The 19,275-nt window shown below is 55.9% G+C and overlaps 2 protein-coding genes across 2 annotated transcripts; both read right to left on the reverse strand.

Moving 5' to 3' along the window:
* Window positions 1-936: 936 nt before the first annotated feature.
* Window positions 937-10,614, reverse strand: LOC148813453 (uncharacterized). The gene is made up of 5 exons (XM_088908256.1): window positions 10,441-10,614; window positions 9,422-9,466; window positions 7,801-8,115; window positions 3,462-3,746; window positions 937-3,072 (listed from the first exon to the last, which is right to left on the reverse strand). The coding sequence occupies exons 1-5, from the start codon at window positions 10,442-10,444 to the stop codon at window positions 2,876-2,878; spliced, it is 846 nt and encodes a 281-aa protein (XP_088764382.1). The 5' UTR covers window positions 10,445-10,614; the 3' UTR covers window positions 937-2,875.
* Window positions 10,615-11,153: 539 nt separating this feature from the next.
* On the reverse strand, window positions 11,154-18,242 carry LOC148813454 (major histocompatibility complex class I-related protein 1-like). The gene is made up of 6 exons (XM_088908249.1): window positions 18,156-18,242; window positions 14,782-15,042; window positions 13,904-14,170; window positions 13,178-13,474; window positions 12,397-12,510; window positions 11,154-11,293 (listed from the first exon to the last, which is right to left on the reverse strand). Exons 1-6 carry the CDS (start codon window positions 18,208-18,210, stop codon window positions 11,250-11,252), a joined length of 1,038 nt encoding a protein of 345 aa, XP_088764375.1. The 5' UTR covers window positions 18,211-18,242; the 3' UTR covers window positions 11,154-11,249.
* Between the last annotated feature and the right edge of the window lie 1,033 nt (window positions 18,243-19,275).

The raw sequence follows: 19,275 nt of genomic DNA on the forward strand, positions 1-19,275 counted from the left end.
GTCTGTTCCTCAGGCTGGGACAGGAGGTCACGCACTGTATTATTATTATTGAGAGACAGGCTCACTGTCTGTTCCTCAGGCTGGGACAGGCGATCGCACACTGGGCCGCCAGTTCAGCTGAGTTCCCTCCTCCCCTCTCCCAGTAGGATCGGGCCCGTTGGGATGCTGGCAGGTGTGGGAGCTCTGGGACTAGAATTCGGAATAGGGAAGCCAGATCGTAATCACGGGGTGTTTTAGTGCATTAAGGCTCCCTTTTTGTTGTTGTTGTTGTGGTTCGTTGGCTTTGCGCTGTGAAGAAGGCTGGAGAGTGGGTGTGTAAATTGGTCGGGTCTTTCTTGCAGTGGGCGAGACCCACACAGGGTGACCTCCCCCCGCTGTGTGGGCGTGTCCAGTGCATTGTCTTTCACAATGCGGGCACGTCCAACACGACGTCATTACAGTCGTGGACGTGTCTAACACGATGGCACCCCCCCCCCCCCCCGCCAACTGAGGGCGTGTCTAACACGATGGCATCCCATGATTGCCAGGCTCCAGATATTTTGTTGTAGTTTCTTCACTGGATGTATAGTAGCCCTGGATATTAGTGGGGGTGCTACAAGCCAGCAGCCATATCCCCCTGCAGCTCCCAGCTGGCAGCCCCACTGGAGCCCCAGCAGGCGTGAGCCTGGCCAGTACCTGGAGGGGAGACTCCTGGGACAGCTGAGGCTGCTGCTGGGAGAGGGGTGAGTGGGGCCAGCAGGGGGCGCTCAACAGCGGTCTGTGTGGGTCCTGATGCCCCAGTACAGTGTAGTGTGCTCTCTGTAGGCACCAGTTCTGTAGGGTTTGGGCATTTACTGGGGCAATTATTAATTGTAGCAGAAAATCACAAAATTGATTCTTTTGATGGCTTTAGAATCCAACCATGCGATATAACTCAAACAACGCACACACACAGGTACTAATACACAAGAATACATTTATTAATACATACAATATGCATATAAACCTAACAGATCTTATCGAGAGGGTTTTCAGAATACAAAAGGTATATACTCAGTCAGTTTCAAAGAGTTACACATATCAAGAGGACATACGTTCAGTATATCATTCATTTAGACCGTTTCGTAATTGAACTTGGTTACAACTTCTACATTAGATACTCAAAACAAGTACATAAGTCTTAGGAATTAAATTGATACCAACTGGTTGGGATAACAATTGAATTCTCGAGCTGTAATGCAGTGAAGTTGAATACTCTGGGGATTCAGATCTCCTGCGGGCTCTCTGGCTCCGTGCCAGGCTGTGCTGTGCTGCTGATGCTCACTGACCGGCTAGTTAGTGTTGGCTTTAACTAGCACAGTTTGCGCACAGGAGAAGAGATGACTGTGGGTCCCAGCAGGTCAGGAAGAGGACCGGTTCGTTCCTGATGAAGCGCTAGTTCTGAATAGCGATTCAGCTGTCCACAGTTCCGACCTGTTCACGAGGCCTGCTGCTGGTGCTCACCTCGGGTGGATCCTCCGGTTACTCTCTGGCAACCTCCGCTCTCGACTCTTAGAACAGAGGAAAGTTCTGGCACTCGGACACACTGGCCGTTCCGTGGTGGTCCGGGCTGAGTCTCAGGATGGTCAGGAGGCGCGCTGCGAGAATGTCCTGCCCTTGGGAGCCTTCTGCTCCTGGGCCGTCCTGCCCTGGAATTCTCCTTTGAATTCCCTTTAGAAAAGTCCACAGAAGTCTCACTGAATCTCTTCTGAATCTCTCAGGCTCTCTGTGTTGCCTGTTTTTACCTGGAGGAACTTCAGCTCGTTCATTGGCTGAAAGTTCCATGGGCATCAGAGACCCACGTGGGTTACTCTGCCCTACCAGTCCCTGATTGGTTGATCAAGGTGAGATATGAGTCACTTACTCCTGACATCTAGGAATGCAGTCCAGATGTCCATCTGGCTCTCCCTAGACAGATAGGCGCCAATGGATGACCATTGATCATGATAGCCAGGCTTAGCTAAGTGCATCCCCCTTTGGGAGCTGTCCTAGGAAACCTTAAATCACCCTGCACTAATGGTCTCTCTGTGGCTGCACCACAGAGATGAACAGAGAGATGGGGCCTCATTTGGGAAAGCACCGCAACACTTAATTCTGTCTTATTAACAAGCATTGTCGCTACAACAGTGACGGGGGACACTGGACTGTAAACAGGCGCCGTCCTTCGGATGAGATGTAAAACCGAGGTCCTGACTCTCTGTCCTCATTAAAAATCCCAGGGCGTTTCTCGAAAAGAGTAGGGGTGTTACCCCAGTGTCCTGGCCAAATTTCCCATTGGTCCTTCCCAATCATGTCCTCTTAATAACCCCCCCTCTCTGAACTGGCTCCATCACTCTGCTCTCCTCCCCACTGAGAGCTGCTGTGTGGGGAGCGTTCTGGCGCACTATGGCCCCAGGTGGGGCTGCACACTGGTGGCGGTAGTGGGATTCCCCATGACCTGTAAAGCGCTTTGATTGGAGTGTCCAGAAAAGCGCTATATAAGTGTAAGACATTATTATTAATAATTATTATGATGGGCGTGTCCAGTGAGGCCGTCGTTCACAGTTTGGGCGTGTCCAACACGACGTCATTCATATCCTGGGCGTGTCTAACACAGTGGCGCAATACGGCGTCGTTCGCGTCCCCTGTGTGGGCGTGTCCGGCGTGTGTGTCATTCGGGGGCTCGTTCGTTCAGAGAAGACGGAAAGCGTTCTTAACTGGAATCAAGGCAGGTCGGTTCCTGGCACCGATGCGCCCTAGGGAGTGATGGTGTTGTAGTGGGGTGGCGTATACGATATAGGAGACGAGTGTACAGGGCGCTAGGGGTGACTATCCGGGAAGAGCCCTGCCCCACCCACCCTCCAAGTCCTCCTAGTCCTCATTCCCCACCCGTCCACAGAAGGGCTGTGTCGCCTCTCCGTCGTCCGTGATCCCCGGAGGGGGGGGGGGCGGCGCGCCGGTCCCAGCGCCCGGCAGATTCCTTCCACTTCCTCAGGGAGCAGAGGAAGATGAGCGCGCCACACAGGAGAAGCGCGGCGGCGCTCCCCATTCCGACTCCCAGGTCCCGGTGTCTTCCTGGGGAAAGGAAAGGCAGAAAGGACATCAGCAGAGCCCCCTCGCCCCCCCACCCCCCACCCCCCGCCGGAGAGCCGGAGAGCTCAGATCCCAGAGGGTCTTTCCTTCCGTTAGAACCAGCAGGAGCCTTAACGCCGCTGCTGGCAAGCTGACCCCCCCCCCCCCCCCCCCCAGCAAGGTTTTAGAGAAGGTGCCTAGATCCCTAAATCCCTAAAACCCCGGACTGCAAAAAAAATTGGATAATCAGCTTCCATTTGTTTTGGCGCCTTGGGATTCCAGGACAGTGGGGGGCGGGGGATGAGATGAGGAAAAATCATTTTCCTCATCTCCTCATTCCTTCAGGAAACTGCACATTACTGTGTGGAGTGACCTGCTGTAGACCTGCTCACCCTCCACAGTCACGATCGCAGTGCTGATGGTGTTTCCCTGAAGGTCCCTCACTGTGTAGCTCCCCTGATCAGACGCCCTCAGCTCCTGCAGTCTGAGCTCCTGATTCTCCACTGACACTCTGTCTCTGTACTGGGGGACACAGCTGGCTGTGCTGTTCTGGACAGAACACACTGAGGTCCAGTCTCCTGAGCCTTCAGGGTCAAACAGCACCTCCACCGGCTCTCCAGTGAACAGGGGGACAGACAGAGAGGCTCCAGCCTGCAGGGTGACATTGTCTCTGTGAGCTGGAAGACAATCAGGACAGAGAGCAATATTAGAACCCCCTCTGTCAGGAGTGTAGACCCCTCTAGTGACCCTACTGTAGACCCACTCACCTCCCACAGTGACGATCGCAGTGCTGATGGTGTTTCCCTGAGTGTAAGGGACCGTAGAGTCAGAGAGCCAAGTGCCCTGGTTTAAACTGAACCCATACATGGGGGCTGGTCTGAGGGCAGTGGTCACAGGAGGAAATAACAGTACGTATCTTAAATCAAGTCTCGACAGGCGTAGGTCTGGAAACCGGAAAGTAGTGCAGTACTACAGGGAAGTGGAGCTCCTCTGTTGAACCAGAACCAAGTCCGGTCAACGGACCGGTGGCTCTTGTGTAACGGTGACGCCTACAATCAGACGCCGATCGTACCGAACGGGCTTGTGATGGCTCTTGTGTGACCCTGACGCCTACAATCAGACGCCGATCGTACCGAACAGGCTTGTGGTGGATCTTGTGTGACTGTGACGCCTACAATCAGACGCCGATCTTACCGAACGGGCTTGTGGTGGCTCTTGTGTAACGGTGACGCCTACAATCAGACGCCGATCGTACCGAACGGGCTTGTGATGGCTCTTGTGTGACCCTGACGCCTACAATCAGACGCCGATCGTACCGAACGGGCTTGTGGTGGCTCTTGTGTGAGACCCTGACGCCTACAATCAGACGCCGATCTTACCGAACGGGCTTGTGATGGATCTTGTGTGACCCTGACGCCTACAATCAGACGCTGATCGTACCGAACAGGCTTGTGATGGATCTTGTGTGACCCTGACGCCTACAATCAGACGCCGATCTTACCGAACGGGCTTGTGGTGGATCTTGTGTAACGGTGACGCCTACAATCAGACGCCGATCGTACCGAACGGGCTTGTGATGGCTCTTGTGTGACCCTGACGCCTACAATCAGACGCCGATCGTACCGAACGGGCTTGTGGTGGCTCTTGTGTGAGACCCTGACGCCTACAATCAGACGCCGATCTTACCGAACGGGCTTGTGATGGATCTTGTGTGACCCTGACGCCTACAATCAGACGCTGATCGTACCGAACAGGCTTGTGATGGATCTTGTGTGACCTCGACGCCTACAATCAGACGCCGATCGTACCGAACGGGCTTGTGATGGCTCTTGTGTGACCCTGACGCCTACAATCAGACGCCGATCGTACTGAACAGGCTTGTGATGGCTCTTGTGTGACCCTGACGCCTACAATCAGACGCTGATCGTACCGAACGGGCTTGTGGTGGCTCTTGTGTAACGGTGACGCCTACAATCAGACGCCGATCGTACCGAACGGGCTTGTGATGGCTCTTGTGTGACCCTGACGCCTACAATCAGACGCCGATCGTACCGAACGGGCTTGTGGTGGCTCTTGTGTGAGACCCTGACGCCTACAATCAGACGCCGATCTTACCGAACGGGCTTGTGATGGATCTTGTGTGACCCTGACGCCTACAATCAGACGCTGATCGTACCGAACAGGCTTGTGATGGATCTTGTGTGACCTCGACGCCTACAATCAGACGCCGATCGTACCGAACGGGCTTGTGATGGCTCTTGTGTGACCCTGACGCCTACAATCAGACGCTGATCTTACCGAACGGGCTTGTGATGGATCTTGTGTGACCCTGACGCCTACAATCAGACGCCGATCTTACCGAACAGGCTTGTGATGGCTCTTGTGTGACCCTGACGCCTACAATCAGACGCCGATCGTACCGAACGGGCTTGTGATGGCTCTTGTGTGACCCTGACGCCTACAATCAGACGCTGATCGTACCGAACAGGCTTGTGATGGATCTTGTGTGACCTCGACGCCTACAATCAGACGCCGATCGTACCGAACGGGCTTGTGATGGCTCTTGTGTGACCCTGATGCCTACAATCAGACGCCGATCGTACCGAACGGGCTTGTGATGGCTCTTGTGTGACCCTGACGCCTACAATCAGACGCCGATCTTACCGAACGGGCTTGTGGTGGCTCTTGTGTGACCCTGACGCCTACAATCAGACGCCGATCGTACCGAACGGGCTTGTGATGGATCTTGTGTGACTGTGACGCCTACAATCAGACGCTGATCTTACCGAACGGGCTTGTGATGGCTCTTGTGTGACCCTGACGCCTACAATCAGACGCCGATCGTACCGAACGGGCTTGTGATGGCTCTTGTGTGACCCTGACGCCTACAATCAGACGCCGATCGTACCGAACGGGCTTGTGATGGCTCTTGTGTGACCCGGACGCCTACAATCAGACGCCGATCTTACCGAACGGGCTTGTGGTGGCTCTTGTGTGAGACCCTGACGCCTACAATCAGACGCCGATCGTACCGAACGGGCTTGTGATGGATCTTGTGTGACTGTGACGCCTACAATCAGACGCTGATCTTACCGAACGGGCCTGTGATGGATCTTGTGTGACCCTGACGCCTACAATCAGATGCCGATCATACCGAACGGGCTTGTGGTGGCTCTTGTGTGACCCTGACGCCTACAATCAGACGCCGATCGTACCGAACGGGCTTGTGATGGATCTTGTGTGACCCTGACGCCTACAATCAGACGCCGATCGTACCGAACAGGCTTGTGATGGATCTTGTGTGACCCTGACGCCTACAATCAGACGCCGATCTTAACGAACGGGCTTGTGATGGCTCTTGTGTGACCCTGACGCCTACAATCAGACGCTGATCTTACCGAACGGGCTTGTGGTGGCTCTTGTGTGACCCTGACGCCTACAATCAGACGCCGATCGTACCGAACAGGCTTGTGGTGGATCTTGTGTGACTGTGACGCCTACAATCAGACGCCGATCTTACCGAACGGGCTTGTGGTTGCTCTTGTGTGACCTCGACGCCTACAATCAGACGCTGATCTTACCGAACGGGCTTGTGATGGATCTTGTGTGACCCTGACGCCTACAATCAGACGCCGATCTTACCGAACGGGCTTGTGATGGATCTTGTGTGACCCTGACGCCTACAATCAGACGCTGATCGTACCGAACAGGCTTGTGATGGATCTTGTGTGACCTCGACGCCTACAATCAGACGCCGATCGTACCGAACGGGCTTGTGATGGCTCTTGTGTGACCCTGACGCCTACAATCAGACGCCGATCGTACCGAACGGGCTTGTGATGGCTCTTGTGTGACCCTGACGCCTACAATCAGACGCTGATCGTACCGAACAGGCTTGTGATGGATCTTGTGTGACCTCGACGCCTACAATCAGACGCCGATCGTACCGAACGGGCTTGTGATGGCTCTTGTGTGACCCTGACGCCTACAATCAGACGCCGATCGTACCGAACGGGCTTGTGATGGCTCTTGTGTGACCCTGACGCCTACAATCAGACGCCGATCTTACCGAACGGGCTTGTGGTGGCTCTTGTGTGAGACCCTGACGCCTACAATCAGACGCCGATCGTACCGAACGGGCTTGTGATGGATCTTGTGTGACTGTGACGCCTACAATCAGACGCCGATCTTACCGAACGGGCTTGTGATGGATCTTGTGTGACCCTGACGCCTACAATCAGACGCCGATCATACCGAACGGGCTTGTGGTGGCTCTTGTGTGACCCTGACGCCTACAATCAGACGCCGATCGTACCGAACGGGCTTGTGATGGATCTTGTGTGACCCTGACGCCTACAATCAGACGCCGATCGTACCGAACAGGCTTGTGATGGATCTTGTGTGACCCTGACGCCTACAATCAGACGCCGATCTTAACGAACGGGCTTGTGATGGCTCTTGTGTGACCCTGACGCCTACAATCAGACGCTGATCTTACCGAACGGGCTTGTGGTGGCTCTTGTGTGACCCTGACGCCTACAATCAGACGCCGATCGTACTGAACGGGCTTGTGATGGATCTTGTGTGACTGTGACGCCTACAATCAGACGCTGATCTTATCGAACGGGCTTGTGGTGGCTCTTGTGTGACCCTGACGCCTACAATCAGATGCCGATGCTCTGATTGAGCGCTGCGGCGCTCGGTGAAACGACCGTGTGTTAAGAATCTTACCGACGACGGTCAGCCAGACTTGCCCAGTGGCGTTCTGAGACTGGCACTCGTACAGGGTCCCATCAGCGAAGGTGGTGTGGTGAAGGGTCAGGGAGAAGTCACCCGCCGCGATCCTCTCTCGGGACACCGTCGCCCTGCCCTGGAAACCGCTAGCCGCGGTGGCGGTGCCCTTGTTGTACTCGAGGACCTTGGTTTCGGGGGTCTGCCAAAACACGATCAGCTGGTCGGGCGCCCCACTCGGTCCGTGGCAGGGCAGAGTGGCATTGTCCCCGAATTTCACTTCGACCTCCTTGGGCAGAAGAGGTGGGGTGATAACTTTGGGGGAAAAGGAAAAGACTGGTTTGAGCCGCGCTGATCAAGATCTGGCAGACACTGCACTTCCTGTGACGTAGCCCGTAGCCAGTCAGGGCTAACTCTCCCACTTCCTGTGACGTCAGCGAGAGACTTCCTGTCTGGCCACTCAGGGCTAACTCTCCCCCTTCCTGTGACATCAGAGAGAGACTTCCTGTCTGGCCACTCAGGGCTAACTCTCCCCCTTCCTGTGACATCAGCGAGAGACTTCCTGTCTGGCCAGTCAGGGCTAACTCTCCCTCTTCCTGTGACGTCAGAGAGAGACTTCCTGTCTGGCCACTCAGGGCTAACTCTCCCCCTTCCTGTGACGTCAGCGAGAGACTTCCTGTCTGGCCAGTCAGGGCTAACTCTCCCCCTTCCTGTGACGTCAGCGAGAGACTTCCTGTCTGGTCAGTCAGGGCTAACTCTCCCCCTTCCTGTGACGTCAGCGAGAGACTTCCTGTCTGGCCACTCAGGGCTAACTCTCCCCCTTCCTGTGACGTCAGCGAGAGACTTCCTGTCTGGCCAGTCAGGGCTAACTCTCCCCCTTCCTGTGACGTCAGAGAGAGACTTCCTGTCTGGCCAGTCAGGGCTAACTCTCCCCCTTCCTGTGACGTCAGCGAGAGACTTCCTGTCTGGTCAGTCAGGGCTAACTCTCCCCCTTCCTGTGACGTCAGCGAGAGACTTCCTGTCTGGCCACTCAGGGCTAACTCTCCCCCTTCCTGTGACGTCAGCGAGAGACTTCCTGTCTGGCCACTCAGGGCTAACTCTCCCCCTTCCTGTGACGTCAGAGAGAGACTTCCTGTCTGGCCAGTCAGGGCTTACTCTCCCCCTTCCTGTGACGTCAGCGAGAGACTTCCTGTCTGGCCAGTCAGGGCTAACTCTCCCCCTTCCTGTGACGTCAGCGAGAGACTTCCTGTCTGGCCAGTCAGGGCTTACTCTCCCCCTTCCTGCGACGTCAGCGAGAGACTTCCTGTCTGGCCAGTCAGGGCTAACTCTCCCCCTTCCTGTGACATCAGCGAGAGACTTCCTGTCTGGCCAGTCAGGGCTTACTCTCCCCCTTCCTGCGACGTCAGTGAGAGACTTCCTGTCTGGCCAGTCAGGGCTAACTCTCCCCCTTCCTGTGACATCAGCGAGAGACTTCCTGTCTGGCCAGTCAGGGCTAACTCTCCCTCTTCCTGCGATGTCAGCGAGAGACTAAAATGAAGTCAAACGAAACTCTGCACCTCCCCCCTCTGTAAGCCTGTGCTGAGAGATGAATGAGGGTGGTTTGCATCCTCACACTACTGACCTGTAGGCAGGAACACCACGAGGAAGAGGGACCCCGTATCCGGGCCTAGGGGGGAAAAAACACAAAATCAAAAACGAACAAAATGTGCGATTTAAAAAGAGGGAAATGTCCACGTTCACATTCGAGAAAAGCACACAGAACAGTGTCACCCAGGACAATGACTTTGCTTTCTGGAGTTTGTATTCCTTCAGCCTGGAAGTGATCATCTCATTCTCTATCTAGGCAAGAGTACGCATAGCACTTCTGTACACGGAGGGAGGTGGGTGTCACAGGACACACACACACTCACACACCCTGGACAGGACACCAGTCCATCACAGGACACACACACACCCTGGACAGGACACCAGTCCATCACAGGACACACACACACTCACACACCCTGGACAGGACACCAGTCCATCACAGGACACACACACACCCTGGACAGGACACCAGTCCATCACAGGACACACACACACTCACACACCCTGGACAGGACACCAGTCCATCACAGGACACACACACACACACACACCAGGTGCGGAATTGAAGCCAGTTGTATGCAAGTCGAGGGTTTGCTGCCCGCCTTGCTCCACACTCCCACCACTCTTTCTGTAAGGACGTGCCTGAGAAAGGACACCCGACATGCAGACTCCCCACAGACAGCACCCGAGGAATGGGACCCAGGTGCCGACCGCTGCGCCGCCCCACAGTGTTTAATACTTGGACTGTAAAAGACGTTTCACGCCTCGCCGTCGGCTTTTTTTCTCTCTCTCTCTCTTTTACTTCTAAACAAATGCGACTCCGCGTGCCCCGGCTCGAAACCGAAAGCAACGTATTCGGCAGTAAAAAAAATAAATAAATAAATAAAAAAAACATCCGGTAGCTACGAGGAAGTGCACTAGGAGTGACGACGAGACGAGCAGGGATAGGAACTCCCTCCGTTCACAGCGCCGGCGGATCGATTCAAAATTAAAAAGCCGTCGGTTCAAGAGGCAGCCGTCGATACCCGCCGGGTGTTTTTCGGGTCGTCTTACCCATGTCGGTCTCGGGGGGGGGGAGGACTCGGTTGGCGGTCACAGGTCGTGAGGAAGAGGAGGCTGCGGCGATTGCTTGTCGTTTCGGGCTGGGACGGGCCTGGGGCGGAAGACGCTGGGGCTGGTACTGGAGGGGGCGGGGGGAGGAAGGCGTCACCTGCGCGGGTTTTCAGGTCGGGGGGGGGGGGGGGTGACGCGAGCCCGTGGGTCCCCACGTCACCTGCTGACGATGCAGACTCGCCCTCGTCTGCGTTCGGGAAGAAAGTTCGTGAAAGTTGTTTTTTTTTTTTATACACGCAAACCCCAAAAAGACGGGTCGGCCGGTGTTTCAGGGCAGAGGTGGGGGGTACCGGGTCTGGCTGGACTCCACACAGTCACAGTGAGGGCACCTTCTCTCTCTTGGGGGTCGGGGGGTCCCCCTGCACCCGGTCAACAGGATCTTCACGGGGTGACAGTCAGGTGGCGCCCAGGTTCTGAACCGTGTAGCTGAAATACCTCAAGAGCTGTTTTAAGAGGAAGTACCCCCCCCCCCCTCAGTATAACATACTAGAATGTTTCACTGTGTGAATTGTTTGTCGAGAAGAGCAAACGGGCTTCACAAGATGGAGCAATATCGCCACCTACAGACCGCACAGGAGACCGCGGTCGAAATCACGCTCAGAACACGAGACTCGTTTCGTGACAGAAACCACAGCCCGCGACGCCGGTGGTTCGTTTCAGTGGTTTTATTATGTCTCAGTGTGACGTCTCTCTCTAAAGGCGTTCAGTCCACACTCTGCAGAGTCCCTCTCCCGGTCCGTACGGCCTCTTCAGGGACCAGAGCTGTTGGACGACGTCTCGCTCTGTTCTTTTCCTGAAAGACACCACAGGAGAGGTCGGAGGTCACGGACAGGTCAGAGAGGGGTCAGAGCAAGGCGTCTGGTCGAGAGCACACTCCTCTCTCGCGCCACAGATTGGCTGCAGTTCCTTGCAGCACTCGTGCCCTGGGTGCGATTCCAGGCCGGGGGTGCTGTCTGTGTGGAGTTTGCATGTTCTCCCCTGATGAGCATGGGTTTCCTCCCACAGTCCAGAGACAAACTGGTGGGTTACTTGGCTTCGGGGGAAAACTGGCATTGGTGTGTGTGTGTGTCCTGTGATGGACTGGTGTCCTGTCCAGGGTGTGTGAGTGTGTGTGTGTCCTGTAATGGACTGGTGTCCTGTCCAGGGTGTGTGATTGTGTGTGTGTGTCCTGTGATGGACTGGTGTCCTGTCCAGGGTGTGTGTGAGTGTGTGTGTGTCCTGTGATGGACTGGTGTCCTGTCCAGGGTGTGTGAGTGTGTGTGTGTGTGTGTCCTGTGATGGACTGCTGTCCTGTCCAGGGTGTGTGTGTGTGTGTGTCCTGTGATGGACTGGTGTCCTGTCCAGGGTGTGTGTGAGTGTGTGTCCTGTGATGGACTGGTGTCCTGTCCAGGGTGTGTGAGTGTGTGTGTGTGTCCTGTGATGGACTGATGTCCTTTCCAGGGTGTGTGAGTGTGTGTGTCCTGTGATGGACTGGTGTCCTGTCCAGGGTGTGTGTGAGTGTGTGTGTGTCCTGTGATGGACTGGTGTCCTGTCCAGGGTGTGTGAGTGTGTGTGTGTGTCCTGTGATGGACTGATGTCCTTTCCAGGGTGTGTGAGTGTGTGTGTCCTGTGATGGACTGGTGTCCTGTCCAGGGTGTGTGTGAGTGTGTGTGTCCTGTGATGGACTGGTGTCCTGTCCAGGATGTGTGAGTGTGTGTGTGTGTCCTGTGATGGACTGGTGTCCTGTCCAGGGTGAACCCTGCCTTGTGTGTGGATAATGGATGGATTGTCTTATCATCACATGACTCCTGCCTTGGCTACACTGTATCAGTTGCCGGTTACATTTCAGATGGCCTTTAAGAGGTTTTGAATTTCCCGAGTCCCTTCTCTTTCCAGCCCCCTCTCTCCCTCTCTCACCTCGTCCTTTCTTCCTCCAGAGGACACAGGCAGCGACGGGCAGCACCAGAGCCACAGCCAGGACCACGATCACCACCCCGGCGATGAAGCCCGCGTCGGGTTCGAGGTCCTCACCTGTCAGAAGAGGACGGAGAAGCCAGACGTTCAGGTGCAGCAAGCGCTGGAGTTTTCCTGGGCTCTGATCTGGGGATATCGGTGACGCCGTCCTACTTTCTCCTTCCACTAGGGGGAGCCCTTGGGCAGCACACACACACACACACCTGCACAAGCACTGTGAAGTCGCCCCCCTACACACAGCACAAGAGATTCTGTGGTTTGTGCTTCATTGGTGCCGTTGACGTTGAATGCAGTCTGTCTCCATATAGCGCCTTATTCCGTCAGGGTGCGACAGTCTGCGGTCCTTATGACGACGGCGATTGCTGGTGGCGGTCAGGCCTCTGTGCAGTAGCGCGCGTGGCGTACACCTAGCAGAGGTGGGAGGGGAAATGCTGGTAGTCTTGGAGTGTCTTCTGTCCTCCTGTGTCGCAGACTGAGTGTCAGGGCGGTCCAGTCCTCATCCTTGCTGGTGTGTGCATTGTGTGTGTGTGTGTGTGTGCGTGCGTGCGTGCGCGCGCGTCTCTGGAAAGCTGAAAGCCCGGTGGCATCCTTTAAGTGGGTCTCATTAAGCCAATAACGAACCCATTCAGGGTCGTTAAGACCAGGAAGGACAGACCTGCGCAGATATAGAGTACCAGCCCTCCTGGACCAGGACTGACAGCTGGACAGAGGATCTCTCTCTCACCCCAGTCCACCTCCAGCCCGTTGTCCAGGCCGCTGTGCTGGACCCTGCAGGAGTAGCGGTGTCTCTCTCGGCGCTCCTCCTCCTCCTCGCTGAGCGCCAGGCTCTTCCTCAGCTGGTAGGTCCCGTCTCCGTTGGGCAGCACCTCCCCCCCCGTCAGCTCCTGCTCCGGGACGGGACGCCCGTCTCTCAGCAGGCTCAGCTCCAGGGCCCGGGGGTAGAAGCCGGTGGCCAGGCAGGTGACCTCCGTCCCCCCAGAGAGGACGGATGTCTTCCGGAAGACCCGGACCCTGGGCTTGACTGCGGAGGAAGAGGAGCAGAGAAGAGGTCCCCTGAAGGACATGGAAAAGCACTGAAGAAGTAGAACTGGAGAAACGTCTTTACTCAGACAGTGGTAGGGGTGTGGAACAAGCTGCCCAGCCCTGTGGTTGAAGCCGATACCCCGGCTTCTCTCCAGACACAGCTGGGTGAGCTCCTCCAGTCAGGACAGGAGGCTCTTCTGTACACAGAGGGGGGTGGGGGTGGGGAACAAGCTGCCCAGCCCTGTGGTTGAAGCCGATACCCTGGCTTCTCTCCAGACACAGCTGGATGAGCTCCTCCAGTCAGGACAGGGGGCTCTCCTGTACACAGAGGGTGGTGGGGGTGGGGAACAAGCTGCCCAGCCCTGTGGTTGAAGCCGATACCCCGGCTCCTCTCCAGACACAGCTGGGTGAGCTCACTGTGACACACCTCTCCTCATCAGGACATGACCGTCCTGCTCCAGGTATCTCTTCAGCAGCTTCAGGCACATGGGCTGGTAGACGTTGATCACCGCAATCTTATAGCCCTCCAGGAAGAGCTTGTCGTAGATGGCGCCGGGGTCGAGGGGGCTGTAGCTGAAGGTCTCCATATCGTAGGTCAGCACCCCCTGGCCGTCGTAGGCATCGGCTGTCCTGAAGCGGGCGGCCCCACTCTCGTCCAGCTCACAGCCGCTGATCCTCTGGTACGTGTGGACACCTGGAGGACACGGACAACTTCTGTTCTGCAATGTAGGCTGAGATGAGCTCTTTGATTAGTGTAGTGTGTCACAGGGGAGCTGGAGTCTGTCCCAGCAAGCAAGAGGCACACACCCTTGACAGGACATCAGTCCATCACAGGACACACCAACACACTCACACACCCTAGACAGGACACCAGTCCATCACAGGACACACACACACTCACACACCCTGGACAGGACACCAGTCCATCACAGGACACACACACACTCACACACCCTGGACAGGACACCAGTCCATCACAGGACACACACACTCACACACCCTGGACAGGACACCAGTCCATTACAGGACACACACACACACTCACACACCCTGGACAGGACACCAGTCCATTACAGGACACACACACACACTCACACACCCTGGACAGGACACCAGTCCATCACAGGACACACACACTCACACACACCCTGGACAGGACACCAGTCCATCACAGGACACACACACACTCACACACACCCTGGACAGGACACCAGCCCATCACAGGACACACACACTCACACACCCTGGACAGGACACCAGTCCATCACCAGTCCGGGAGAAGTAATGCCGCCGAGCGACACCCACCGGCGCTGTGGTTGAAGCGCGCCATCATGTACGCCAGCTTCCGCCTCATGTCCCGCTGGAAGTCGCGGACGGTCGCTTCCCTGTCCTTGGCGTCCTTGAAGGTGCCGCCGCCCGGGTGCCAGGGCCTCCGCGACACCAGCTGCCCCGCGGCGCTGTCGTAGTACTCCACCTGCACGCCGTCCACCACGCCCACCCCCGACAGCTCGGGGAGCTCGGGGCTGCCCACCACCAGCGTGCCGAGGTACCACAGGGAGTGCCTGCCTGGAAAACAGACGGGATTCTGGGCTCGCCTGATCCCTACATCTCCTCATGCCGTCCGGGGAGAAGGGTCATGCTGGAGGAACTGAGTCTCTTTAGTCTGAAGGGAGTGTCCCGCACTGACAGGCTGGAGGAACTGAGTCTCTTCAGTCTGAAGGGAGCGTCCCGCACTGACAGGCTGCAGGAACTGAGTCTCTTCAGTCTGAAGGGAGTGTCCCACACTGACAGGCTGGAGGAACTGAGTCTCTTCAGTCTGAAGGGAGTGTCCCACACTGACAGGCTGCAGGAACTGAGTCTTTTTAGTCTAAAGGAAGCATCAGAGGAACTGAGTCTCTTTGGTCTGAAGGGAGTGTCCTGCACTGACAGGCCGGAGGAACTGAGTCTCTCTAGGCTGAAGGGAGTGTCCCGCACTGACAAGCTGGAGGAACTGAGTCTCTTTAGTCTAAAGGAAGCATCAGAGGAACTGAGTCTCTTTGGTCTGAAGGGAGTGTCCCGCACTGACAGGCTGGAGGAACTGAGTCTCTTTAGTCCGAAGGGAGTGTCCTGCACTGACAGGCTGCAGGAACTGAGTCTCTTCAGTCTGAAGGGAGCGTCCCGCACTGACAGGCTGCAGGAACTGAGTCTCTTCAGTCTGAAGGGAGTGTCCCGCACTGACAGGCTGGAGAAACTGAGTCTCTTCAGTCTGAAGGGGGTGTCCCACACTGACAGGCTGGAGGAACTGAGTCTCTTCAGTCTGAAGGAAGTGTCCCGCACTGACAGGCTGCAGGAACTGAGTCTCTTTAGTCTAAAGGAAGCCTCAGAGGAACTGAGTCTCTTTAGTCTGAAGGAAGCATCAGAGGAACTGAGTTTCTTTGGTCCGAAGGGAGTGTCCTGCACTGACAGGCTGCAGGAACTGAGTCTCCAGTCTGAAGGGAGCGTCCCGCACTGACAGGCTGCAGGAACTGTCTCTCTTCAGTCTGAAGGGAGTGTCCCGCACTGACAGGCTGGAGGAACAGAGTCTCTTCAGTCTGAAGGAAGTGTCCTGCACTGACAGGCTGGAGGAACTGAGTCTCTTCAGTCTGAAGGGAGTGTCCCACACTGACAGGCTGGAGGAACTGAGTCTCTTCAGTCTGAAGGAAGTGTCCTGCACTGACAGGCTGGAGGAACTGAGTCTCTTCAGTCTGAAGGAAGTGTCCTGCACTGACAGGCTGGAGGAACTGAGTCTCTTCAGTCTGAAGGGCGTGTCCCACACTGACAGGCTGGAGGAACAGTCTCTTCAGTCTGAAGGAAGTGTCCTGCACTGACTCTGGCTCCTTGACAGCCATGAATTAGAAGAAGTGGTTAGATGGATCAGCATGTCGAGTTTATTAGGAAATACAGATCAGCCCATCAGGGCTTCGCAGTTTCACACGTGTTCTCGCGGCTCAGAGAACAGAAACGTTGAAAAAGCGGTTTTTTGTTTTTCCGGTCTGTTTCCACGCCGCAGCTGAGCTCAGCTTTTTCATCGAGCGCTTTCATCACGCCTCCGCGCGCCTCGCTGCCAGCTCGGTTGGCGCCTCGCGGGGCGCCGCCAGGTGCGCTTCCGGGCTGCGCCGGAAGGAGCCCCCCGCAGGTGTGCCCGCGAGCCCGGTGGAGGGGGCACACGTGCGATCAAAGGGCGCCGTCGCCCGCCGCCGGCTCGACGTCACACACCGATAACGTCACCCGCGGTTTTGCCAACGCGACAAAAAAAAAAACCCAAGAGAAACTTGTTTTGCAGACGCCTCTTGCGAAAGCCCCGTTTCGGTTCCCTCTTCCCTTACCCCCCCCCCGTCTCCCCCCACCCCCTGTCTCCCCTCAACTCCTTCAGCCCGTTTCCGGGGCTGTCGGACCGAGCGGGCAAGTCGCGCTGGGGACGTCACCGCTGCCGTCATCCGAAAATGACGAACTACAGAGTCGGGCTGTTCTGTTGTCACGCCGATAGCAGTTCTATGCCTATACACTCGTATTTTTCTCATATACCCCTCTATATAAGAATATTTAAATATATATACATCCTTGTATTCATTCTTTAATTGCTACATCTGTTCTTTTTATTTTCCTGTTTACAACCGTAATATTGTACCCGTGCAATACATTTATATTTATATTATATATCTATATTTACATTCATATGTGCAATACGATTTTTCTGCGTACTGTTCTGTTCTAGTTTCTCTGTGTGTCCTGGACTGTGAGTAACTCTGTTAGTGCCACCCCCTCACTGTACTGATTGTATTGTGTTATTATTATTGTATCATTCGTCACACTGTGGCTGTGTTGTCTGTGTGAAGCTGCTGTTGCCCTGCAAATTTCCCTCACGGGATCAATAAAGTGTCCATCTCTCTTAATTCTGTGAACCTGAGCGTATGAACTGAAGAAAAACCTCCAGTCCGATTTCAAGCATTCTGCTAAATTAAACTATCCAGTCGTCTGTCCCAGCAAGCAACAGGCACAAGGCAGGGTTCGCCCTGGACAGGACACCAGTCCATCACAGGATACACACACACACCCTGGACAGGACACCAGTCCATCACAGGATACACACACACTCACCCTGGACAGGACACCAGTCCATCACAGGACACACACACACTCACCCTGGACAGGACACCAGTCCATCACAGGACATACACACACACACTCACACACCCTGGACAGGACACCAGTCCATCACAGGACACACACACACACTCACACACCCTGGACAGGACACCAGTCCATCACAGGACACACCCCTTTAACCCACCTGCCCGTCTCTGGACTGTCGCAGGAAACCGGAGCAGCCGGAGGACACCCCCACTGACACAGCGAGACCATGCAGACTCCACACAGACAGCACCCCCAGGGTCCCAGCCCCCGGCGAGGCAACAGTGCCACCCGCTGCGCCACGGCACAGCCCGGTAGGTAATGAATCTATAACCCCGCTTCGGTCACAACCGCCTGGCTTCTCCGGGAACATCGCGGTCTCCGTCCCACACACCCACGCGAGCTGCGCCTTTCCCACCCCTATCCCAGAAGGGGGAAAAGTTGGATTCGGGCGTTGGAAAGGACGGGCTTCACAGGGGGGGGGGAGCGACCCGGCGCAAGCGGACAGACACCGGCGGCGGCGCGCTTACCGGCCGAGAGCGCGCCCCGCAGGCAGAGGAGGGCCAGCGCGCACGCCAGGCGCATGATCGTCTCTGCAGCTTCTCCGACACCGGCCGAGCCGAGCGGACCAGGCGCTTGCAGGCGCGTTTAAAGACGGGACATGAGAGGAGGGGGGGGGGGGGGGGGGCGCGCCTTGCGTGCGTGACGATATTCCGGGCCAGTCGAGGAAGGGCGCGTCAGGCGCTGCCGACCCGAGGATGAAGACCGTCGGGGGTGAACGTTTCTTGATCGCATCCGACAGAAATGCGGTGTTTAGGCGTTGTTATTTTACGATGTCTTCATTTGTATACGTATGTATTAAGTACGACAGTCGAAACGGTGTCGGTCCACGCATCGCGGAATTGTCGCTTTCTGCGACGGCAAAAGGCATTCGATGTATAGGAGAGGTATCGGCGCGCGTGTTGAACCCACATTTTGCTTGATCCGCACTCTGTGGTCCTACTGAGCCATTCGGATGGTACCGGCAGGGTGTGTGAGTCTGTGTCCTGTGATGGACTGGTGTCCTGTCCAGGGTGTGTGAGTGTGTGTGTGTGTCCTGTGATGGACTGGTGTCCTGTCCAGGGTGTGTGAGTGTGTGTGTGTGTCCTGTGATGGACTGGTGTCCTGTCCAGGGTGTGTGAGTGTGTGTGTGTGTCCTGTGATGGACTGGTGTCCTGTCCAGGGTGTGTGAGTGTGTGTGTGTGTCCTGTGATGGACTGGTGTCCTGTCCAGGGTGTGTGAGTGTGTGTGTGTGTCCTGTGATGGACTGGTGTCCTGTCCAGGGTGTGTGAGTGTGTGTGTGTCCTGTGATGGACTGGTGTCCTGTCTAGGGTGTGTGAGTGTGTGTGTGTCCTGTGATGGACTGGTGTCCTGTCCAGGGTGTGTGAGTGTGTGTGTGTCCTGTGATGGACTGGTGTCCTGTCCAGGGTGTGTGAGTGTGCCCGCCTGGACTTCTTTAACACGGTTGGTTACTGAAGGTCGTCGCACAGAATGACATAGTAGCCATCGTGCCCAGCGGCCCTCCAGTCCAGTTCACATCAGTTCTGAATGTCCACCTTATAAAATACTGCAGCTTCAGGAAAGGTGTGTACAAAGCTCACAGAGACCCTC

The sequence above is a fragment of the Atractosteus spatula genome (assembly GCF_055471065.1).
Source record: "Atractosteus spatula isolate fAtrSpa1 chromosome 10 unlocalized genomic scaffold, fAtrSpa1.hap1 SUPER_10_unloc_1, whole genome shotgun sequence".
Lineage (NCBI taxonomy): Eukaryota > Metazoa > Chordata > Actinopteri > Semionotiformes > Lepisosteidae > Atractosteus > Atractosteus spatula.